Genomic DNA, 25,597 nt, shown 5'->3' on the forward strand with positions numbered 1-25,597 from the left:
TACGTACATACATATGTTACGTCATAACAGTCATGTTTTTGACTTGCGTGATACAAATTCGGGAATCGGAAGTGAAAAGAAGGTTGGTGTAATTAGATTTGTTCTTCTTAATTAATTAGAACGGGATAAAATAACATGGATAGATACTTAAAAGTTCGCGAAAGGAAAAGCGAGAAATGTCAAACTAAAACAAATCTATTGTCTTCATGCTCGTTTACGCGCACGATTATTTGTGACATCGTAACATTTATTACGCAGATATAATCGCGATCGAACATCGTGAGTGTCGAAGAGGAACAAAATCAAGTTAAACGATGTGTTGTGATCGCATAATTGCATTACGATACGATATTATAATCATTCGCCGCAGCCACGAATTCGAGTTCCGATTTGAGGTTATCGAGACTTGCACTATCGTGTTAAGCAAACGTGCGGTATCGGTGTCGAGAAAAAAAAGTGTTGTGTTAAATATGTCAGTAAAACTTCTGGGAATTTACCAAGAATAAATATTGCTCAGAGGAAAGTAAGTAATGCCGAAAGTGCCGAGAAAAATATCAGCTGATTGTCGTATCATGGTTCTTCGTATTATGGTGAGTACATTACTCGATAAATACGATAACAAAAATGAGCTGATTTATTATTCATACGCATTCTTACGCAAGTATAATAGTTTAGCAATGCTTTATTTTATGATTCGCTCTCTTCTAGATAGCAATATCTATTACGTGTTTCGATCTAAAATATATATTATAAATATATATTATAAAATATATATTATAAATGTCCAGTACGAGGATTCATTCTCTCTATTTTTTGTAAATGTATATATATTTTATGTATTGCACAGTGCAGAAATCGAATAATTTGTCGTGGACATAAATAAGATATTGAATTAATATTTAAAATATAAATAATTAATATGTAGATACAATTTTGAACAGATTTGATTTTATATAAAACGCTTATAAAAAATGTATAAAATATTATATATAATTTGCTCTAAAAAAATAGGAGAAGGAAATTTTTATACTGACCATTTATCCTAATTAATATATCTTCTATTCTTTAAAAACTAGAAAAAAAGAAATGAAAAAGTATGATTCTCACAATCGATGAATAAAGATATAAAAACAGTGAAAGCACAGAAGTACTTGCCCATATGATAGATCATAATATATCTGCATACTAAATGTCAAATGGAAGAGGAAATTTCTCGTTGAGAAACTGAAATTCTTACACATTCAATTTAATAAACACGATGGAATATTACAATGACATTAATCGAGAGAATTAAATAAATAAGTCACGCTTATTTCACATACTATTCCTAAGAAATTCCTAAGATTAATTTTATTCATGTTTGAAACACTTTTGTAATGGATGTGAACAACGATCCTGTGATCAAACATCCGGTCGCGGATAATATTTATCTTCAAATAATCGATTATTATTTTAAGTTTTCAAAACACGATACGGTAAAATTTATATCCCATCTCACTCTGGTTAGCCAGAAATAAGGCAGGGAAGTGCTCGCCTTCCTCGTAAGCGCGCTTTTCGTCGTTCAACGTCCACCGTTCTTCGCTCGCCATGTGGCCCGGTTTTATGTTAATGAGTGGCAAATTATCGGAAAAGAGGCTGCCTGATGTAGCAGGCTACCATACTGCGATGGAGGTTGGCAGGACCTCTCACTCTCTCCCTCCTTTCGGCTTTCCTCGTCTCCGTCTCTCGCAATCGCATCGGTACTTTCGTCTCTTTTCGCTCCGCGTTGCTATCTCGCTCGAAATCCAATGTGAGCGCATCCGCATCTGTCGAATGCGCTTATGGTTATCGCGAAACGTGCCGCCGAACGCGTGTACCGCGAAACGGTGACATCAACTACTGCCGATCGATGTGAAATCGACGCGAGCCTTGCAGTCCTGATCGAACGACTTCCTCTTCCCGCTTCCGCTACTTCGTGACTCCTGTTCTTCTCTAGGCAGCACGTAGAATGAGTTTGAAAGAATATTGCATGTTCTATCTCTATGTAACATGCACATCGTCTTATCATTAGTAACTTTAATTATGATCTCTTCTCTTTGCTAATGTTGAAACCTGAAAACTGTCAAAAAATAAGAAAATCTTATTTTTCGACTGATTTTTAATTTATTAAACAAAATCTTAATTTCTAATTTAATTAACGAAACTGAAAATGTGAAAAATTGATGCATAGTTATAAAATTTAATTATGTTATATGGAATTTTAATTTAAAAAGAAAATATGTTATCACACAAATACAAATCTGAATTCAATACACATATTTACACACATATATATGTGTTTTGAGAAATAAAGTTCCATAATACATACAAAATTTTGGCATGTATGACAATCAACTGTGTGATTGTAGGATAGGTCATAGTACAACATCTGCTACTAAATGTCGAATAAAAGAGGAAATCTCTAGTTGAAAAACTGAAACTCTTACACTGCTGCTTCTCTTAAAATCCTCTTAAAATGCTGCTTCAATTTAATAAGCACGATCTACCATCGGGCAAATTTCATCGTATGTTACATATTACTCTAATGAAATTCAATTACGAGTATTGAATCATTTTGAATAGTTTTGATTAAGAAATCAATATTTTATATTATCAATATAATCATCAATATTTTCATTTTTTTTGTAAAAGCCTTTAAGATAATTTCATGAAATAACATATAATAATAGATTGATCGTCAACATTAAATAAATAAATAAGTATAATTATAGAAAAGAATACAATACACAATAGAAATTGAGAGAAGAATAAAAAAATGTCAAATTAATAAAATTACTGCATTTTATGATTATATTTGTAATTACAATACAATAAATCAAAATTTTTGTACTTTATTCTAAGCTTTAATAAAAAATTATTAAATATGTCAATATAAAATCTAAGGTCACGTGAGGTGCTGAAAATATTGCTGTATTATTAAAGGGGGCGTAGCTCAGATGGTAGAGCGCTCGCTTAGCATGCGAGAGGTACCGGGATCGATACCCGGCGCCTCCACAATAATTTTTGCATTTTAATTATTAGAAAGATTTAGTGTGCAGTAATGTTTTAATCCATTCACACATATATTTTTGATTGTAAAGTTTAATTTTTACAGTTGTAAAAATTAAATTGATGTTAATCCTTTAACATTTTTTCTAAGAATAATTTAAGCGACTATTGCATTCATTAAAAAAAAATTATAAGTTAAATTTAAGTAGAAAAAAACATGATCTTTTAGCGGTAATCGATAGAAACTAGACCTGTTTATCTTGTTCAATTTTGATACATAGCATTTTTTTATTACAAATAATAAAGGAAAAAAAAGAATACAAGACGATTTATTTTTTTCAACATTTTAATAATGGCGTTAGCTATGAATAAAACGATGATTAATTTGAATTAATGTATATGATACTTTGAAAAATGATTAATCACTAAAAATTTTCACAATCTTCTCCCTTTCTTTTTATAAAAAAAATTAATATATATATCAAATTTTAGAGAAATTACCTAGTTTAGATTAATCTTCTCTTTTCTGTCTCAATTCTGTCTGATTTAGAGTTGCTACAACTTGATACTTGCGTAAGAATAAAATCTTGCATTGTTACTTTTTTCACGATTCATTATTTAATCTGAAAGAAAGAGGAACCTATTATTTTATAAATATATTACAATATTATATATATATTATCAAATTATTCCTTGCATTTTTCCTAAAAAAAGTAATAAGAAAAATTTATTTTTTTCTCTGCAAAATAGATGATTGCACATAAAACTGATTAGCCATATTTGAACCGTTAACGAGCTCTCCTCTGACGCGATTGTATCGCGCCGACATATAAATGATCGTTGTGTTGAAATCGCATAGCATCGCGGCAGGTATAGCATTTAGACATTCTACCGCGCTGGCCTAAGCTCGCTTAGCTCCTCTGGCCAGCTCCTCGACAAGCCTGTTCTCCGGTTAATTCTAAACCGTGATTTACCAACAACCGCGGGATCAGATAAACTGATGCTGGTTCACATTCTACGCGCTACTCCTAATCCGTCTTCTAATCTGTACCCATAGCTGTGAAACGCTCGGCATTCATCGTATCTGTGTGTGTGTATATGTATGTGCGTGTTGCGCGTATGTGTCACGTCTTGTATGTTATTCTGTGTGCGTCTCAGAACTTCCTTCACGCTCTCTGGTCCTAATCCTCGAGCACCGTTGCTAATCTGTCACGTTTATAAAGGATGTATGATATGATTAAATCATTGGTTCATATATTGAATATTTTAACTTTTTCAAGAAAGTTATTTAGCTTTATTCATCTCAATGTGTTATTAATAGATTTGTTATCAATACTGTTACTTATGTTTCCGATATAACTATGCGATAAAATTAATAACGTCATTTATTTTGAAGATAGATATAATATGACTAAACCGTTCGTCTCTTCGTATATTGAATACTACAATTTTTCAAAGAAAGTTTATCAAACATTTAATTTTATTCATCTCAGCTATTAGTGAATTTGCTATCAGCTGATTGCGATATATAACTGTGTGATAATATTAATAGCATTGTTTACTTTAAAACTGATATACAATTTTAATGTTCAAATGTTTGCTGTTTACTTTAAAAATGATATGTAATTTTAATGTTCAAGTGTTTGAAAAGTTTGAAATTGTTTTATCTCAAAATAAACTTATCGTTATAGTAAACAGGTCAAATAGAAAATGTGATGTCTAAATATAGAAATACGATGGTAATTTTATTATTCTTGGCTCTCATGCCAACATATATTGATATAATTTATATGAGAGGTTTATTTTCATTTAATTTCATTTATTTTTAATTTCGTTTATTTTCATTTATTTTCATTTAATTGCTTGTGTATATGTATATGCTTTCTATTGAATATAAATTAGATATATAAAACAATAATGATATAAAAGTTGATAAGCATTTATAGAGATTATAAGCAAGATGGAAAAGAGAATAAGATTGATAATATTAAGAAAAATATTTTCAATATATATATCTATATGGGAGAGTTCTGCATACATCTCTGCACATACATACACACACATACACACATATTTTGTCTAAAAAAATCATTGAGCTGATTTTACCAATCATGCTGGTAATTGTTAACTTAAATGTTAGTAATAAAAAAGAAGAAGTAAAAGAGAGAAAGGGAAATATAAATGTGCACATTATCAATTGACTTTATGCTATAATTGCTTGCGCGGTTGATTTTAGCAAAGTACACGCCAACCCCCGAAAGTTGACCTACTATTCCATAATAGGGTCAATGAAAGGAACACTCGCGTATATAGGCCTACCGTTCAACCCCTCGCGCCTCGTGTTCTCCTGTTGCTTCGCATGTTTTTTCTTTGTTCAGCGCTTCGGTATTCAGTATCATTCAGTATTTACCAAGTATTATTACGAACGTGCCTATGATGTCGCGTGCGAGGGACACGAAATGTGCTGCATGAACGAGCGGAATCGCGCCACGCATATTCACGTAGTACATATATATATATGTGCATGAATCAGGTACGATGGGAGAGAGAAGCTTGACACATCCTGCAACCCTAATATTGCGTGTGTGCATATGGTGACGTAATACGTCTGACACGCGCAGCAGCGCAGCGAATGTGAGTCCTAAGAATAATGTCATTTTTTAACGACGACTACCTGCTACAAAGTTTGCAGATATAAAAACGTTATTCTCTTTCTCTGTAATTGATAATAATACTAGTGTAGTATTAATATATATATCTCTTTCTCTTGTATATAAAATTAAATGATTACATGTATATATATTCATTCTTAAGTTTTATTAATTTTAATGGGTTCTTGTTATACATGATATAATATAGCACGTATAATAATCGCACAAAAGATTCATCATACGAGTTATATAAGAGTAAATTTAAAAACGAGCAAAATCTGAGACAAGAATAAGAAAAAAAATTTAAGAAGATCCTTTATTTCGAATAAATATGCATAAACTTATCTACTCAAATAATAATAAACCCAACGCACTATTGTATTTATCCTGTTCCGTTACAGGAATATTATTCTCTTAGCAGACTTGAATCACATTTTTGCACATTCGTCGCCTGTGCACGCAAAGCTTCTCGAGAATGCTCGTTGTTTATGCGTTCCGTGCACAGTTGGACCACTGTCAGGCTTCGGCCTCGGTCCAAAAAGGAGTAAAGGAGGAGTCAAAGGAGCAAGCCGGAGATCATGTTTCCCCGATAACCGATGTGCGCGCAGCAGTGCGTAAGGCTAAGCAATTCGCGCGAGCGTGTCGGAGTCTATGGGGAAACGCGTACGTGCGTGCGTGCGTGCGTGCTTGCGTACGTACGCGTCGCTATGGTGTGCACGATGCTCGCTGGCGAGGGGAACTCTCGGGCCCTTTGAACACTCCCTATAGAGGCTGATACCTTGGTAAGGCCACGCATCGCCCCCCAGGCCCTTTATTCCTCGATGTCCTTGTCCTTAAGATAAAACACCTGTTTAAAAATCCAAGGACGAATAGTTAGCTTTTATTTATTTCACTGAGAGATTTTGTTATTTCTGTTCATGTTCTCGCAAAGATATCAAATTTACGTATTTGCACTTTAAAACGACCGTTTTAAAGGAATAACGTGATGTTTATTAGTAGTTTTTCCCTAAATTGTTAAAAATCAGATTAAAACCGAGAGAGATAAAATGAAGATATATTATTATAAATATTTGTAGTACACGTATTCTTATTGTGATAAAATGCCAATAGAAATTTTCTCCACAATGTATTAATTGCGATTTTGCCAATCTAATAGTCTATCAACTGTAAATAATATATCATTAATATTTCATGTATCTGTAAAATTATATATATATGTGTGTGTATATATATATATATATATATATATATATATATATATATATATATATATATATATATATATAGAGAGAGAGAGAGAGAGAGAGAGAGAGAGAGAGAGAGAGAGAGAGAGAGAGAGTAGCTTTTTTTCTGCTATCAAATTAATTTACAGATGCAATTTAACAAATCAATCACTACTCTTAGAACCTAAATATTAATGAATTAATTAAGTACTAAAGAATATAATATATTATATAATTATATATAAATAAGAGAATAAACGAGCGATGAAGAAATTTGTTCTCTATATTACACATTAGAAGCAATATGAAAACCAAACATATTTGTCATTCTTTCCAAATAAATATTTAAATTGTATGTGCAAAAATTCCCAAAATCTCTTTGAATCAATACCTAAATTTAAAATTGAAGGCTAGATTCTATTCTTATAAAATGCCGAAGTTTATTTTCTGCTGTTTTATTTTAATTCTCTTGAAATACTCGTCACAAATATCGAAGCATAACGCATTCATACGGAAAGATTGACAAATGATATGTTAAATTTCGCATGACAGAGACTTCGCACATGGATAAGCGGGCTAGAAAACATTGCGTAACTGCTTACGTAAATTACTATTAAAAATCTCAATGTACGAACGCGTGACGTTTCGCGACTAACAATAAGCTGTTAAATCACGTGGGAAATCTTACGCGCGTTCGAATACGTTTTAACCTGTGCACAAGCACATACACATTTATAAAATCTTATATAATATATGCTGTCTTATATCGCTTTTTTCACGTTGGCCAAATCTCTCCTAGTATTCGAATTTTCGCGTTGAATCTATCGCGAAAAGATCATCGTTACCTACGACTGTACAGTTAATTTCCTACTGTAACTATTATACATATAAACACGTGCATCGATATATCCATTTTTTTTAAAAGAATAGAAAAAAACTAAAAGTAAAAACGCGCGAGAGATAAATTGCTGAATTTTTATTGATGCAAAAAAAAATTATAAACGAGACTGTCTTTCTCTCTCGCAAGACGTGGCGGTTTCCGTTCAGTTTTGCCGGGACCCAGACATCAACGACGATACTACTCCCACGCCTCGATCTCCTGTGCGCTATGCGACCCTGGTAAAAATTCTCGTTCTCTATTGTTCCACCCTAATTAATGCCCCTACTCTCGCGTCCGGACACAAACGACATTGGCGCATGCTCCGCCTCTTATCCGACACGACGTGATCCCCCTGTATCTTCATACGGCCCTGCTACGTCGCGCTGTCACTTATCCAATATCTGTAAACAAAAAATGGTCAGTGTTGTCGGTGGGAGTAAGATGAATGACTCGCATCGGTGCGATGCATCATTCGCGCAAATGTGCACTGCGAATTTATACTGGTGCCAGTCGTATTTTAACTAACAAAGAGCGCATGCATCGATCGATGAAAGCTTCTTGTCGTTTAATGAGCTTCTTTAATTCTTCGTTCGATTACCGAAAAAATAGAAAGATCAACGAGAATATTTAGCAACACCTTGACATACATATCTTGCAACAAGTATAATTTTTTTCTAAAATGTAATCAATTACATTGTTATTTTTATTCTAAAAGCAGTAGAATCCTCGACCCTAATTTTAATTTTAATGAAATTCTTTAATTATACTATGGAATCTACTTTTCCTTAAACAAAATCACGAATCAGCTGTTAAAAATTCTTGAAGCAATCTGACGAAGAGGAAATAAATGTAATAATGAAATAATGCACGACTTCGCTTAATTTAAAGTCAATTATCTTTGATGTCGCTATACAAACAGAGTTGTTCGCGAGCCAATTAACTTGCAAGTCGGTATCACGTAGAAATTTCCGCGATGTAGTTGGAAGTCGCGTTTTTTTAACACAAAATGTCGCGTCGCGTACCAGGTTACTATGTTGCGCCCCGAGTTCCGTTTACAAATGTAACGCGGCCGGCTTTTCGCCAATGCGCCTTCGTTGCAGCTTCTGTTTTCCTGTGTAATTGCAAACTGTCGCTTGTTTACAGCAAATTGTTGCAACTCTTCGCGCGGTGTAATGACAGCTAAAAAAATATTTTCACGATTACGCACGCGTGCGATTCGCGCGCATTTAATTTGTAATTTTGCAAAATGCTCTTTTCTGTCTATTGAAAATTATTTCGCAATTTCATGTATTTTGCAGTGCGTCAATTTAAAGGAAAAACTACAATGTTGCTATTTTACGGGTACAGATAATATAGATATACCGAAGATAGATCAATCTGCAATCTGTTTTAAATAACTTTGCAACATATAAGTTATGCGTGATTTATCGTTATGATATTATGTAATTTCTTTTAGCACGTTTAAAAAAAATTATATTTTTGCACTACTTTCTATAAAATGACAATTTGTTGCAATTTATATTACATATACGGAGATACATCATTAACAAAGTAAATAAATTATGAAACATCAAGCATAACACTGCTCTTCGCTATTACGCTCATTTTATTCGTTTTCAATGTGTAGGAGATATAAATGAATTTTTATGAACAATATTATATTGTTGCAATTACGTGCAACATTTCATCATATATAACATATGTATATATATATAGACCAGCGAGCCAGGAACCAATATTCTCCTCCTACGCTCCTAATACTCGAGTGTCTCGTCTGTTCTAACCCATTTCTTCCCGAATGACTCCGATTCGCTCTGGCGGGCTTTTCATCCACGTAGGTCCCGTATCACGAATTCTGTCTGCGTATCCTCGCAGTGCTGTTAAATCGTAACACAAACTCGAACCGATTCTCCCAACTTGGCGAATCATGAGAGAGTCGACATAGACACCCGCAATGTTGATACTCTTCTAATATCACGGTAACGAGCGTAGGCCACCTCCTCGCTATCGCGTCATATTAATCTCCTTGGTAAAATTAAGTTCGTCGTATTGCATTACATCGCGGCCTCGGATTCTCTCTCAGCTAAGCTATACATATATTAGTACCGCAACGTACGTATAAAGTCATTGTAAAGTATATTGTATTTTCAAAGTAGGTTCTATGCAGAAAATAGAATAAATAGCCTTTAACGTATGCATTATATAATAATAATAATTCATCTAAATAATGATGCATTATTAAAATTTCCTTTTTATTTTACTCGAGATAATCTGACATACAGTTACCAAAGTACTCCCAAGCGATTCATTCAAGTCTTATAAATAAATATATTATCATCTGTATACACATTCATTATGAAGTTTCATTAATGTGGGAGAATTGTATTTTTCTTTCTTATAAAAATTAAATTAAATTAAATATAAAAATTAAATTAAATATTGAACAAATCTATAAACACATTAGTAACTCAGTAGGAACATAAGTGAATAGAATAAAATAACTATTTTATGATTCTCTCTTTCTCTCATGTACTTATTATAAATTTCATCGATATTATTTTACATTCTCATTTCTAATCAGTGTATGAAAAAGATAAATTATATTGCAGTTACGCTTTTTTGCAGAGCACGGTACTTAAAATATTTTGACAGAAAGAGGAAAGCATAAATAAAATTAAATAATATTATAATTATAATCTCTTGACAGCTTGTTACACACATTCGATGTAATTATTAAACAATAATTTAACGGGCGGTATAAATAACAGTTTCGCCGAGCGGTAGTTCTACCTCGAGGCACTTTTGCGGTTGCAAGGATACCGCGAACATCTGTCAAGCCTCTCTCGGAACGACCAGGGCAACGAGGGCAGACCTCTCTTGATGCCGATGACTGCGTTTCGGTTACCAACTGACTGCGTCAAATGCGCTACCCCCGCCGAGGGGCGGTGCTTGAAAATCACTCCCTGAGCCCTCGTGTTACCCTGCTACCGAACCGCCCTTGTTTTCCAATAAATACAAAGCATTTCCGTCGTAATCGGCGATCGGCGGAAAAGAAATTCGAGCGCGTCCGCTTCGTAGGCTTCTCTCATCCTTATTCTCGTTACTCTCGCTAACAGTAAGGGTGTTTCGCGTGACGACGACGAAAAACCGACGGCTAAAACCTACCGTCGTCTGATGGCGGCCTATTCCGTTTCCGGTCGCGTTTCCATCGGGTCGCGCGACTTAGCCTCCGTACAATTTATCGATCTCTCGCCACTTGTCACTGTCGCGGCGAGCGGTCACGGAACGAGAAACGTCACCTCTAACTCTGTATGCCATCCCGTTCCACGCACCAATCGGGAATTCCTATTCCGATCCGATATTCACGAATCTGCGTTTACTCGTTATTCACAATGTCGTTGAAGCCTCTTGCACCACTGATTCGTCTTCACACGCTATTTTATTTCCTCCCCGAGAGGTGTTAATATTATCGCCAGTTTTAATACCATAATAACTTCCTATCTCTTAATGTGTGCATGTATACGAATGTCGGACAATCATCAATCATGATTATTCGTGATAAACTCAATGTTCTTCTTTTCTCGAATATAAACACAAGTATATATCATAAATAATTAATACGAGAAACTATGCCATTTATTTTAAATTCTGTATAATTGTTCTCCTTTTTACATTGTTTATATTATTGATAATGCAAAACGATAGTGAAAAGACTTGAAAAGAATATTTTGCGAGTATTTCAATTTTCTTTACATTTAATTCATAAGTTAGACGACAGAGAATGTTAATAATCGATAAGTATAATTATTTACATTAATTATTTTAACTACATTCTTACCCATTTGACATTCTGTGTTCCTGTTCAATAGTAAACCTCTTTGTCGCGCATCGGTTTCGATTCCTCTTAACTATACCACCTTCGTCTTTTCTCCTCATCCATTATAATATTCTTATCTACATATTATGCGTCAGAGCTTCTCTAGACAGACTATATTCATTCATATGTAGAATATAAAGATAGAAGCAAATATGCGCGTTATATACGATCCGAATAAGTGACAAGATGTAATATACAGCGTGCAATTTTATTTATCGCGTGTCTAAAAATACTAAGCTTCGATTAAAGCGAAGAAATCTCTAAACATTTAATCTAATGCGACGGAGGCGGAGAGTCGAGACCTTGGTAGCATAAATGATGTTTTGCCCGTACACGTGTTCTCAACACGTGGCATCGTATTATCAATCTGTCAAGGCCGCGCGGCCGCGGTAGCGACCAATCAGCTTCCTCCAATTCCGTGCGCATCCATTGCAGCGGATGGACGCGATTGCGTCGCAGCGGGCGCCTCCGGTTACACGCGCGCATCACGGTTACTAACCCCCTCGTCATGCCAAGTGCGCATTCGCGGTATTCGATATAGGGATGCACCTCCGTCACGGGATGCTACCCTGGCACGGTGGCGGGCACCGGCGACGCTTCGTCCGTCGGAAGGAGCCGCTAAAAACCTGGACTCGCGACGCATCTTTTTCGCGACGCGACTTTCGGCCGATAAACGCCTGGAGACGGGGTCTGTGGCCTTGACGGCAGCTCGGAGCGAGCCACTTAAGCAGGCGACCATCTCACTACGGCCAGGGCCGTATAGCGCGCGAGGCGGTCGGTGGCGGGAAGCGTTCGAATTCCGTAGGGTGGAAGAGAGTAACGAGACTCGGTCGGTGGAGGAGGGGGAGAGCGAGGGCGGCCGTGCGAGGGGATGCTGGCGGTAGCGATTTATGATGTCTTTTTACCGTCATCTCCGTTTTTCTTTTTTCGCCGTCCGCCCATTCCTCCCCATCCCCGATCTGCATATGTACATCGATTCCCTCCTCCTCCGTCCCTCCCCCTCCCTTTATGTCCCCCTTCTCTGGCGGGTTATCGATCTCCGCCGATGATGCCTGACGGCGCCAGCGCGTCGCTCTCGTCGGCTTCTCGTCGCCCTCGTTGCTACGTATATGAATGTATACATATATCCATGTGCATCAAACATGTGCGATGAATGCAACTGCGTGGAAAGCACGTCCGATGGGGAACGGTAGCGCGAAGGGATACGCGCGCGCGTAAAGCGCGCCGCAAGCGGTAGTGACTCCCCCCCCCCCCTTTTTGTGACAACGATATAACGTGGCTTGCACGTCAGTGTCATATCGTTGTGATAAGAATAGCTCTATTTTTTTCTAATGAAATATATACATATATATCGATTTTAGTACAATTCTTTAAAAAATAAATAAATAAATATATATTTATTTATTTGTTTATTATATACATATAAATATTATAAACAACAATAGATTTATCCAATTGATATATTTCTTTATATTTTTATGAAGAGTGGTACATCAAGAGATATGCAATTAATCTTTATTTTTTATGTTATTATTTAGGGAGGAGGGAAAATATAATATGTATTTTAATGTAAATATATATTAAATTTAACATTTTCTATTTCCAAGATTCTAATGGAGAAATTATCTGTAAGAATACAAGAAACAATATTACACATTGTGATTTTATATTATGTTTATTCATCCTTCGTCGTTTTAAATTCAATTTCGAGTGTTCTTTTCTTGTCTTATCTAAACGATACATGTATATACAGTACCCTCCATAAGTTTGGAAACACTCTATAAAGGTATACAATATAAAGAAAATAACTTTAATTTCTTTGATATTTGCCGGATGTTATCCTTCTTCTTGTAAAATAATAATCTTGACTCGCAATTCATATGGAATCTGGCACGTCGGAGCCATTTTTAATGATTGTAGTAATTTTTGTTACTTTTACAGAAACTAAAATCAAACTGCACTTAAATGAGTTCTTATTACTCTGATGTATGTTTCTAATGCGCGTAAACATTACAGGCATTCCACTACAGCATCTGATATGCTGTAATAGCACTAATTGGCAGAACAAATCAACGCGCGAAATTTAACTCCGAGCAGTTCGGTGCCGCGTAATAATTATTCGACATATTTTCGGTATAAACAGGCGTCATATCATCATTTAAACGTCTTGCAATATATTAAAAATCATATAAAAAATCTGCACAGATTGCTGCCATGCGATTGTTTATCTGTAAAATGCAATGTGTTTCCAAACTTATGGAGGGTAGTGTATATACACATATGTAATTCTGATATAAATTTTATACATCAGGGTTTATACATTATCGCAATTTATGATTTATATACTGAAACTAAAAAGTTTGGCCAAATCTATTCTCCCAAATTTATCATTATATCATGAACACGAAAATTTATTAAATTCTTTCATATACATAGCTTTATCGATAATATCTCAATGTTAATAATTTCATTTATTATCAGGGAAAAAAAAATTATATATTTTTCATTCTTTACTGTAAATTAATACTTATTATTCCATACATTTTTATAAGTTCTTAACTTCTCGCAGAGGTATTTGCTACGTGAAATAATTGACAGAATCACCCTTCCTTTCTACTACCCTATTGCAAAAAGCCTCGAGCCATTCCAAATCGAAGCCATATCAACCGCTTCCGAAGATGACTCCCTGATAGTTAAGCAAAGGGGATGCTTAACCGGCTTTTCGACTTTTCGTCTTTTTCAATGTCCATACTTTCTCGATCGCATGAATCGCTAGTCCGACATTCCTCGCTTCGTTCCTCGACGACGAGCCTCATAAATTTGACGAGTCGATGACACACGCGATACACCGATGACAGAACAGAAACGTTTCGCGACACTAACGAAAAACATTTTCTCAGATTACTAGAAGATAAAATAATAATTAGAGAGGCGGCACAGAACAGGTAAATAATGGAACAAAGAAATAAACTAACACAACTATGAGAGATGCAAATATCATAAATTGTCTGACTACTTGTAGTCCATGTGATCCTGATCAGCAGATACTGAAAATCATCTCGAAACAACTAGTTCGCAGAGGAAATCAATACGCGGCTTTGCGTATGTTTTTTTAGTAGATAAATAGATAGTTTTTTCTGAAAAGATTTTATTTAATGACACAATATTTCAAAAATAATAATTACATAAAAACAAATTAATAGAAAAATTATTAATTATATTTCGATTTCATCAACTACATTTATTAGAAATAATAGATTAAATATATAGATAACGAAATATAAAATGTTTAAAAATGTTAAAAAGTACAAATATTACAAATTTTTGCTAATTTTTATATTTTATTTTTTTATTTTTATTTGTATTCATAGTTGATATTTTTTCATATTTGCATCCACGTACATTTAGTATAATTATTTAAAATCTATTTTAAATTGATTTAAAATAATTTGTTTCTATAATGTTATTTACATAACAAATCAATAATTATATAATATCTATCTCCATCATAAATAAGAATATAAATACACATATTACTGACATATTAACATAATATTTATTGTAAAATCGCATGTGATTTCATTTTTTCAATCTATAAATTTTACGTGAAGATAAAAGTTCTCACAAAGTCATATGAGAATCATATCATACATCCATCTGTCTTACCATCATCAATGCTGTACTTTTGCATTTATAATTGTAGCAAATTTCTGCCATCAACCTATCATCAAACTCTATTTCAATAGAAACTTAATACAAGCTTAATACAATCGAACGCAGTCGATGCTTAGTCTACCGCAATGTATTCTAATCGAATTTCCGCTGTCGAACTAACGGCATACTGCTAACAGCACTGCTAACATTTTGCTTACCAGGAGAGTAGCGATAAATGAAAGCAAGAAGACTAACTGCGAGCTGCAAGCGACAAACTGGTCCACAGGCACAAGATGAAATCACGACAAGTTCTTATAGATTATATGAGCCTGTTCAATAGATGCTAAAGATCATCTCGAGAAATAGTCTGGTCTCGCAGCATCTCGATCATCTCTCCTTCTGCACGTCATTTAATATTGGACGCACATTTCACAGAGATATATATATACCAATATGAGATAACAAGAGGCAAAATTATCCCAAAGACATTAATGTTCGAAGATATTGCAATCTTTGATAATAGTTTTTATTTAGAAATTCAACGCTCGTATTTGCAAATATTTATTATTATTACTGCATAATTGAATATTGGATAATTCAGAAATATACATCGCTATAATCGATAAATTCAGTCAGTTACATAATCATAGTTTCACGAAGGACACATATCTTACTGTCAAAGATTATTAGAGTCATTATTAAATTCTTCATTTATTTATACAATTTTTCTTAAAAAATGTCACCTCGCAAATATAATAATTTCCTACCGATGACATAGCGTGACAAGCGTTGGTCTAGGTAAATCGATATGGAAATAAAACATTCGAGATTTATGAATCACGGCCATTGTGCCACGAGATTTGTGTCGGCCGTCCTTTTAACTCTTCATCGTGCTACCAGCCGGATCGGCTAGAGGCACGAAAGTGAGTGGAGAACAAACAATCGATAGACAGCGGCAACGTGGTACCAACTAAGAAGGCGAATCGCTCTGGCCTCGTCAAGTTCACCCTCCGTGATATCTGGCAAAAATTTGGCCTTCTCGCCATGCGCTTCTGCGACACCGATTCGCTATACATGTATCTCTGGGTTTCGTTTCTCGAGGTTACCCTGCCCTGCATCCGAGAGTAACCGGAGATTCATGATAGCCTGGTGTCTTCGGGACAGTAAAGCGAGTGGCGAACCAATGGTCGCGAGCAAAGGCGAGACAAGAGAAGAAGAGCGCTCTCGAAACTGAATCCGAAGCAGCAAAGGATAAATGACGCACGTGAATAATTGCTTACATTGCAATATTATTATTTGTCTTTTTACAGGTGCTTTTGTCACCTGCATGAAAGCAGAAGGCGGAATATTATGTTATGCATGTTACTTATAAGTGTCGAATATTCGTATTTTTATCATTGCATCAAAGAATAATTATGACTCAAGACATTACATATATAATAAAAAATAATATTAAAATAATATTAAACTTATATTTATATACATTTAATACATTATTAAACTTATATTTATTATTTTCTTTCCTTTTTATAAAAAAAATTGATATACAATATAACGGTTAAAAAAATATATGAAATTTATTTAAGTTATTTTTATAGAATTATTATAAATTTATACTTAGACATACAGAAGAGAGAGAAAGAGATATGATTACTTTAATTATGTATACAAAATATTTATTGCTAATTTAATGCTCAGGATTCTCATGTTATATGTTATTATTTTCACGCAGCTTGAAATAAGAATATTATAGAATAAAGTAATAGAGTTATTTATTAATTAATCTACGTAATTATATAAATAACATGCAAATTGTGAAATGTTTGCAATAATTCATCATCTATGTGAAAAAGTATAATTATCTTCTATTATTTCTACAGTTATATTGTAAATGATTTATTAGAACCGTTCTAATTTCTATCATTATTTTTTTTTCATCTGATGAGAAATAATGCAATATGATATTTTATTAAATTGATATCCTTTTTTTCAATCTTCCCACATGGCTATAAATCTATCAGGAAAAATGTTATCTTACATTTAAACTTATTTTATCGATGACACGAGTTCCATGTATCATTTCTGTTGCATATAATACAATGGGATTTCTTTTCCGAATAGCACGTCTTCGTCAACTACAATAAGTTAAGAGGATAAGGAGATATCCGTAAATATCAAATTAAATGATGAGAGGAATAAGCAATGCAACCTTTACAGCATGCGGGAAAATTACAGAGAAAATTACCAAGCTGAAAATTGTAAGGTTACATTGGAGTAAAACTTTCCTACTGCACGCTCCTACTTCCCTAGTAATATATTTAATATTACTTGATGTTTACGTTAAATTATTAAATTAAACAATACGCTGACCTGGTTATAACACATTAATGATAAAATACGCAAAAGTGTACATGATCCCCCCCCCCTAAATTATATTCGATCCGTTTCCCGCATTCATCTACAAAATTGATTTTTTATCGCGAATGCGACAATACGCGATGCATCCTTCCGATGCGATGTCGCGGTAAATTCGACGAGAAAAAAAAGAATGTGAGAAAAGAAAAAAACAGACAAGAGCAGATTTGATCGAGTTGGCATATGTACTACTCGTAAGATGACAGTGAAGGTTCAATATATAATACATTTAACGATCAAAACGTGCGTTTCGGGACGATTAAACTCCGAGGTCGAGATGCTTCCCTGGTACGCAAGCACCACTTAGCACACCCTCTGGATTCCCATGGGACGTATACTATATGTAACGGAAATCGAAACTAGTTCCGGTCAACAAAATAAACTCACGCGAATCGCCCATTATCCATTGTATAAAAAATTATAGATCTATAGAAACCTTGGGAACTCATGTATCATATTGTTTTACGTCATTTGTATAAAATCTAATTTACCAGACAAGTTTATAATGATCTTCCACAGATTATAATCTTTTAATTGAATTTTTTCGATTAATTTTCTTACTGTTAAAAGTTTAAACTTCTATCATTAATCTCTGATAAGATGTAACAAGAATATTTATCGTTCTATTTCAATTTGTATCCTTTATATACTTATTTTGCCTATATTTCTTGTATGATAATGTTTCTTACATGATAATGTTGAATCATAAATATATTTACATTTAAAGCATATATTTAAATTATACATAAATAACATATTTAAATTATACACATACATACATACATATAATATAGTACAATTTTTAAAGTGGTAAATATTATGAAAAAAATATGTATTGAATTATTATATTCAAATTATTCATAAATAGATTATCGCATTAAAAAGTTATGTTTTATTTTTGTAAAAAAAATATTAAATTTATATTTTCTTTTTAGAATAATTTTTTATCGCGCGCGCGTGCACACACACACTTGAAATAATATTTTTCATGGACTCAGTACTCACAAACTGTAAAATACTTAAAGGAAAAATATATTAAAATTATATGTTTTTGACAATTTATTTGGACAAAATTTCTAATTATTTTTCCAACACATCTGATTTAATGTTACATTGTCAGGAATGATTAAAATATTTCCGGTTTGTTCAAAAATTTATTATTTATCATTATTTTTGATAGATTAAAGTCTTTGTAAAATTTATTTTCAAACTTAGTTAAATACAATTCAGAATTATCGTTTATGTCATTTATTCATTAATCAACTTATTCATGCAATTACATCTTGACTTTTATGTAAGGCAAATATTTATATTTTGCACAAATAAATTTTAGAAATTTTATTTACGTATATTATTTGTCGCTGGTTAATTATATTATATAGTCAATCACACATCAGTATTCATTAAGAAGGGTCTTCCAACCTGGGGGCGTAGCTCAGATGGTAGAGCGCTCGCTTAGCATGCGAGAGGTACCGGGATCGATACCCGGCGCCTCCAAAAATCTTTTGCATACAATTTTAAGGATTACATTTTAACTATTTTTTATTTTATAGATGCTATCTTATTCCTATACATTTTTTATTATTTTAATTCAATATTTCTTATTTATTTATATAATTAAAATTGGTGTAAAATAAATTCTTTAAATTTGTGCCAAAAAAATTAAGTTTTTTTTATATTTCTCGATTTTTTAAATTTTTTGTAATATTTATTTTCCATTTTACAATTCAATTTCAAATGAACTTTATTTAGAATTATTCTTGAAGCTTAATAACTAACTAAAAATCGAATTCAATTGATCTATTTTTTATTTATATCGTCAATGCACCTTGTATTGACATGCATATATATATTTCGTGTTATTTGTCGTCAAAAGAGTTAAAAAATTTCTCTGACGCAGAATTAACGAGAGCCGATAGCAGCAAATTATCAAAATCAGAATACAACTATAACGGTGCCAAAAGATCGTACTGCCCCGCGAATGCTTATATCGAAAATCAACCAGTTAATCGATATAACAGTTCTTTGCGATTGAGACAACTAAGAGCTGAGATGGTTCGCGTAGCAGCAGTTCAAGGGCCAGCGCTCGATGGCTACATCGTTACTTCAGATGACGAGCATCAAGTGAGTTCTATTCTATTAATGTGAGAGAGATTAAATCGAGTCGATATTCACAATTATGATTTATCGATCCAGGAATTTATTAATATATACATATCTTAAGAATTGTCGTGTCACATCCGTATTAGTAGATTAATCTCAACTAATTGTAGATAATATAAAATGACGATAACAATTATCACGAATGATAATTTTTACGATCATAAACATAGAGAAAATCGATTATATGATTACCATAATTTATTTCAAATCGCCAATTTTTTTATATTGATTATAACATTGTTTATAAATTAAATTGCTTGCATTATATCAAGTCACACTGGATACGTAATAATAATAATATATATATTTTCACAGGCTTCATTGATAATGACATCGATATTACATATTTCACATAATTAATATATAATATATATGCTAAATGTCTCTTTTCTTATTTCATTGTGTTTAAATTTCAGACAGTGAGCTTTGTTTATCATGGCCGTGATGGCCCTTTAGAGGTACATTGTGTGCAATTCGGAAGCTTTTCTTAATATTGAAAGCAATTTGCATAATAGCTTTGGTTGATTGCTTAACTGTATTTGCTAAAAAGATTTTATGGTTTTGTATGCAGTGTTTAGTTTTTTAAAATCCCGTTTCTCAATAAAAAATATTTCAGTGATTTGACAATTTAAATGTGATATAAAAAAAACATATGATACAAATTAAAAAATATTTTTCTAAATCTTGAATGATATAATTATAAAGATTCTAAAATACACAATCGCTCAAAATTAAATTATAAGGAAATTTTTTAATTTCCTTATAATTTTTAAATGAAATAATTGTATTCTCGTAAGAAAAACATATTTTTGTATTTTAAAATATTGTAGGAATATTGTAAGTTTCAAATTTTGGTGCGATACAATATATCTTATACAGAGTGTCTCAGACCACCCGTACACTCCTTTTAAAATGAAAATAAATGGCTTTTGTCAAAAATCGCGGACAATTTTTAAGTAAATCGGGTACGCTCTATCAAATGGTGATATTTTCAACTTTTAATTCCGACCGAAAATACGCCATCCGGATCGGAAGTTGAATTTTTTTAGAGGAACATGGTACTTTTTATTACAGATTCGAATTGTACGTAAAAAAATAAGAAACTTTTGTATCAAACGTTTTTTCTGAAAGTGCCTCTGTCAATCTTAAAATTGACCTTGAAAGTAACTGTGATGAACTTTCAATAATTAATATTTCTATTATTATTATAAAAATCGTTACATGGAATAGGATTTCTTTATTTAATTTACTGCGCTCTACCTCCTCACAAGTGCGTGAGCTCATACTCAGGGACACGCTATATATATATATATATCACTTGTGAAATCTTTTGATTTTTATTGACAACAAAACGATTAAAGGACATCGATTTAATTTGAAACATTTATTTTGATATATATTTCAATACTCATGGATTAAGAAAATTTTTCTTCAAATTCCTATATAATAATATTCACACACATATATATTTTTATTAATAAAACTTATAAATTCCTCTTATGTAGAGCGAAACCGTGGATCCACATGATATGAGAAGAGAATTTCTTACTGGATTTTATGGAAGCGCTGGGGAAGCTTTAGTCACTATAGACAAAGCAATACTTTGGACTGATGGCCGATATCATATTCAAGCGGATCATCAGCTGGATTGCAATTGGAGTTTAATGAAGCAAGGTGAACTTGATGTGAGTAAATTAATTCAAGTTTAAGCTTTTATTACCGTGATATAATACAAGGATAAGGTCTATCTCATTTTTACATACTTAATATAACATTATCAGTTTATTATGCATTCATGTATTGTTCCTGCATTATTTTATACAATTACATACTTTTTGCTCTCATTAATAAGTTAAATTGTCTTACGTTTCATAATAATTTCTAATTTTTATCATAAACTTATATGCCTATCAATCCCTTAAAATATCTTCCAAACAGCAATTTTCATAACTTGTAAGATTCCAAAATAATAAGAATATAAAAATCAAAAGACAGTAACAATTAATAATCTTTTAATTATAATATATTATAAAAAATTAAATTATATATAATTTGAATTAAACTTTGATTTCTGATGTGTGTTTTTGTTTGATATCAATCATTTTATTTTAATAATACCTTATAATTGTAACTGCATCAACATATTGTCTACATTGCCCCTCTCTCCTCTCTCTCTCTCCCCCTCCCCCTCCCTCCCCCTCCCTCTCCCCCTTCTCTCGCTCTCTCCTCTCTCTCTCTCTCTCTCTCTCTCTCTCGCTTTTATTATGTGCATATTGTCTTCATAATAAATAATCTCGATTCCCAGACGACAAGATTATCCGCCCTAGAAATCATATGTCTGTGCATTAGAATGTCAAATTTAATTGCTGTATAATCCAGTAGATGGTCACAAGAGAACCATTTTCCCGTAATCAAAATTTTACAACACTACTATATTTAGGATGCAGCAGCGACGAAAGTTTAAGATATATAATATCGTATCTTCATAGGATCAACTCTGTAGGAGTCGATCCTTCAAACATTCAGTACGTGAGCGGTTTGTAATCACGATGAAGAGTTATAGCTCTCTTCCTTGAACGTGAGGACGACACGAGTTCTCGACTTGTTTCGAGATCTCTATCATCGATGATCGTTCATCCTTTGCACTTAGTGCGAAGAGGATGGGAAATAGAGCTTTCTGAGTGCGTTTAAAATTTATTTCAAATTTAAAGCAAGAGTCATTAATACCATCTATTCGTATGCTTAGATAAAATTATTTTCCAGCTCGTTTGTTTAAATTGAAACACAAAATTTTTCTATCAATCATATTATTTATGATTGTAACATATTTATGATGTATCATATACATTGTATGTACATATTATATAAAAAACAGAAATCATTTATATATGATGAATAAACAAAGTATTTCTTAAGTTTATGATATCCGTATTATAACAATTTAATGTATTGTCTTATATGCACACACAGACATATCCAGATTGTAACAAAAATTTATAATTACAATTTGTAATTAATAACTTTATATAAATATCTCAATAACATGATTCATAACACATTAAAAAATATCTTTATTAATTTCAGGTACCAACGATAACACAGTGGTTAATACATGAGTTTCGAAATCAATCGGAAGTACGTATCGGTGCTAATCCAAGATTAATATCCGCTTTTATATGGGAAATATGGGAAAACGAATTAGGTAATGACTTTTTAGATAAGCCTATTTTTTGTTAAACATTATATACTATAATTCTTTTCAGTGTATATTTAATTAAATTAGTTATATTTATAAGACGTATACATATATTTTTTTTAAAAAGTAAAATTTGTATAAAAATCTTAATTTTATAAAATAAAAATTTTTTCTTTCTATCGAGCTTCGAAACAAATCCTAATATTTATCGAGACTAATTCTAATATCGATGATCGTGCAACCAAATTGATTTTCTTTCACACAATTAACGTACTCCTATTCGTGTTCAGCGAATTCACCTATAAGATTGGTCGCAGTCCATAACGACTTGGTGGACTTGATCTGGCAGGTGGGCCGACCTGAATACAATCCACATGCGGCATATCCGTTGGCGGATCAGTACTCTGGTAAACCATGGCAAGAGAAAATTCGGAATGTTCGGCTGGAAATGGAACTTTCATCAGCCGACGCGCTTGTCATTACCGCTCTAGACGAGATAGCATGGCTCTTCAATATTCGCGGCTACGACCTGCCGCACACACCCGTCTTAAGAGCCTATGCGATCGTCACTCATGGATTCCTGCACCTCTATACACCACATCACAAGATCCTGCGATCCGTCGACATACACCTCAAGAGTGATTCTTGCTTCCACGCGGACTGCGTCAAGTGAGTGAGCAGGATTTCTTGGAAAAATATAGAAAATCTAGAATTCTTAGGCATTTCTTTTGTATCTGAAGAAGTAGAGGAATTCTTGTGGAATTATTGGGATTCAGGGAATAATTTAACAAATTTTCTCTTTAATAATTTTGTTCTTATATAATAAGTAGCCGGCAATTGCCGATAAGTTAAGTTGCGAATTATAAAATATTAGAAAACATATATATCATTGTTTAAAATATATTATAAATATATATCTGTCTTATTTATTTATTCGAAATGAAAAGATTATATAAGCGAAAAATGTATATTTTACAAAGTTGCTGTGTAATCCAGTAAATGGCCACAAGAGAAAACCATTTTCCCGTAATCAAAATTTTACAACACTACTATATTTAGGATGCAGCAGCAACGAAAGTTTAAGATATGTAGATATATCATATTTTCACAGGATCACAGCTCTGTAGAAGTCGATCTTTGTGCTACGCAGGTGCTTACATAACGCACGATGAAGAGTTATAGCTCTCTTCCTTGAACGTGAGGATGACACAAGTTCTCGACTTGTTTCGAGATCTCTGTCATCGATGATCGTTCATCCTTTGCACTTAGTGCAAAGGGAATGGGAAGTAGGGCTTTCTGAGTGCGTTTAAAATTCAATTTTTTTTTCAGTACATTTGCAAATCTTTAACATTTGAAATTTAAATGATTTTCCAAATATGTTTTCTTTGCTTGAGCAAAGGCATTAAAAATCGTATACAATAAAAAATCTTATTTTAAACAAGTTGCGCTAAAAATCTTCAAAATATTATTTTTACCTGGGATTTTGAATAAAAATATCTAGAAGTAGAAATTTTCAGAAAATTTTTTTACAAGATTTGAATAGAAGCTTTTACCTTAGTATGAGCTAGAGATAGAAAATATCATATATTAGCGAGTGATAAATTATAAAAAAATATAGATAATGATAGAAATTAAAATTAACGTTAACTAATACAATTTTGTGTTTTTTAAATTAATTTAAAAAAAAATTAAAAGAACAATTTTTTTATTACAATAGTGTTGCAAAATCAAAGTTTCACAATTTCAAATCTTAGAAATTGGTAATATAGTCAATAATAATAATAAAATTGATAGTAATAATAAGAGTAAAATGATTGACTATTATCATTACAGATGGCACAATTACACGGCTATTTGGTATGATTTAAAAACCATGTCTCAAGCTTGGCACACAGTGTGGCTTCCATCGCCTTATGGATATACATTGGGTGCGTCTAAAGAAATATACAATTCTGTAAGTGTAACTACAGAGATAACGCGGTCATGTGTATATTTTGAACGTTGAAATGATCTTATGCGGTCAAATTTCGAATCAATAATTAAAAAATTTATAAACATACTGAGTATATGGAATTTTTTGTAGATTCCACCAGAGAAGAGATTGGCTAAGCCCTCGCCTGTAATCGATCTGCGAGCGGAAAAAAACAAAGTCGAAATAGCAGGTATGAGAAGATCTCATCTGAGGGATGCGGTAGCTATGTGCGATTTTCTAGCTTACATGGAAGAACAATATGAATTGGACTCTGAAGGATGGGACGAGATGCAAGTGGCGAGAGTGGCCAATGAATTTCGTTACGAACAAGATAATAATAAGGGTATCGCTTTCCCGACAATCGTGGGATATGGTTTGCACGCCGCTTTACCGCATTATGAGCCAATTAACTTAACCAATGTTAAAATCGGAACCACGTCCACGTTAGTGGTTGATTCCGGAGGACAATACTTGGGTAAAATTCCAAATTTTCTTACTCTTTTGCTAAAATAATTTTGCTAATTTTAAGATTAGGCTCA

The 25,597-nt window shown here is 32.9% G+C and overlaps 1 protein-coding gene, 1 long non-coding RNA gene and 4 other non-coding genes across 14 annotated transcripts in view; 5 read left to right on the plus strand and 1 right to left on the minus strand.

Moving 5' to 3' along the window:
* Positions 1–25,597, plus strand: part of LOC145972514 (xaa-Pro aminopeptidase 1) — a 36,897-nt gene that overhangs the window by 8,322 nt on the left and 2,978 nt on the right. For 6 of the 9 annotated variants that reach the window (XR_014439188.1, XR_014439191.1, XR_014439190.1 and 3 more), the window contains exons 2-8: positions 19,628–19,851; positions 20,307–20,348; positions 21,396–21,575; positions 22,975–23,092; positions 23,377–23,755; positions 24,920–25,040; positions 25,170–25,533. Coding sequence is in view for 6 of the 9 variants with exons in the window: in XM_083101232.1 (XP_082957358.1) it covers positions 19,628–19,851; positions 20,307–20,348; positions 21,396–21,575; positions 22,975–23,092; positions 23,377–23,755; positions 24,920–25,040; positions 25,170–25,533 (1,428 nt within the window). In the remaining 3 variants the exon portion in view is untranslated. Of the gene's footprint in view, positions 1–22; positions 591–6,441; positions 6,461–19,627; positions 19,852–20,306; positions 20,349–21,395; positions 21,576–22,974; positions 23,093–23,376; positions 23,756–24,919; positions 25,041–25,169; positions 25,534–25,597 lie in introns of those variants that run through there. The other 3 variants (XM_083101234.1, XM_083101235.1, XM_083101233.1) reach the window with 3 other exon arrangements.
* LOC145972544 (uncharacterized) lies at positions 1,175–5,430 on the minus strand. Its single transcript, XR_014439203.1, has 3 exons — positions 5,347–5,430; positions 3,529–3,650; positions 1,175–2,098 (listed from the first exon to the last, which is right to left on the minus strand). It is a non-coding gene; the product is annotated as an uncharacterized LOC145972544 (long non-coding RNA).
* Trnaa-agc (transfer RNA alanine (anticodon AGC)) lies at positions 2,961–3,033 on the plus strand. The gene has a single exon. It is a non-coding gene; the product is annotated as a tRNA-Ala (tRNA).
* Trnaa-agc (transfer RNA alanine (anticodon AGC)) lies at positions 19,152–19,224 on the plus strand. Its single transcript has one exon. It is a non-coding gene; the product is annotated as a tRNA-Ala (tRNA).
* On the plus strand, positions 22,363–22,574 carry LOC145972593 (small nucleolar RNA U3). The gene has a single exon (XR_014439229.1). It is a non-coding gene; the product is annotated as a small nucleolar RNA U3 (small nucleolar RNA).
* LOC145972592 (small nucleolar RNA U3) lies at positions 24,181–24,391 on the plus strand. The gene has a single exon (XR_014439228.1). It is a non-coding gene; the product is annotated as a small nucleolar RNA U3 (small nucleolar RNA).

This window comes from Camponotus vicinus, unplaced genomic scaffold, assembly GCF_025532165.1.
Source record: "Camponotus vicinus isolate PSW18456_S1 unplaced genomic scaffold, iyCamVici1.0 SCAF_5, whole genome shotgun sequence".
In the NCBI taxonomy this organism is placed as follows: Eukaryota; Metazoa; Arthropoda; class Insecta; order Hymenoptera; family Formicidae; genus Camponotus; species Camponotus vicinus.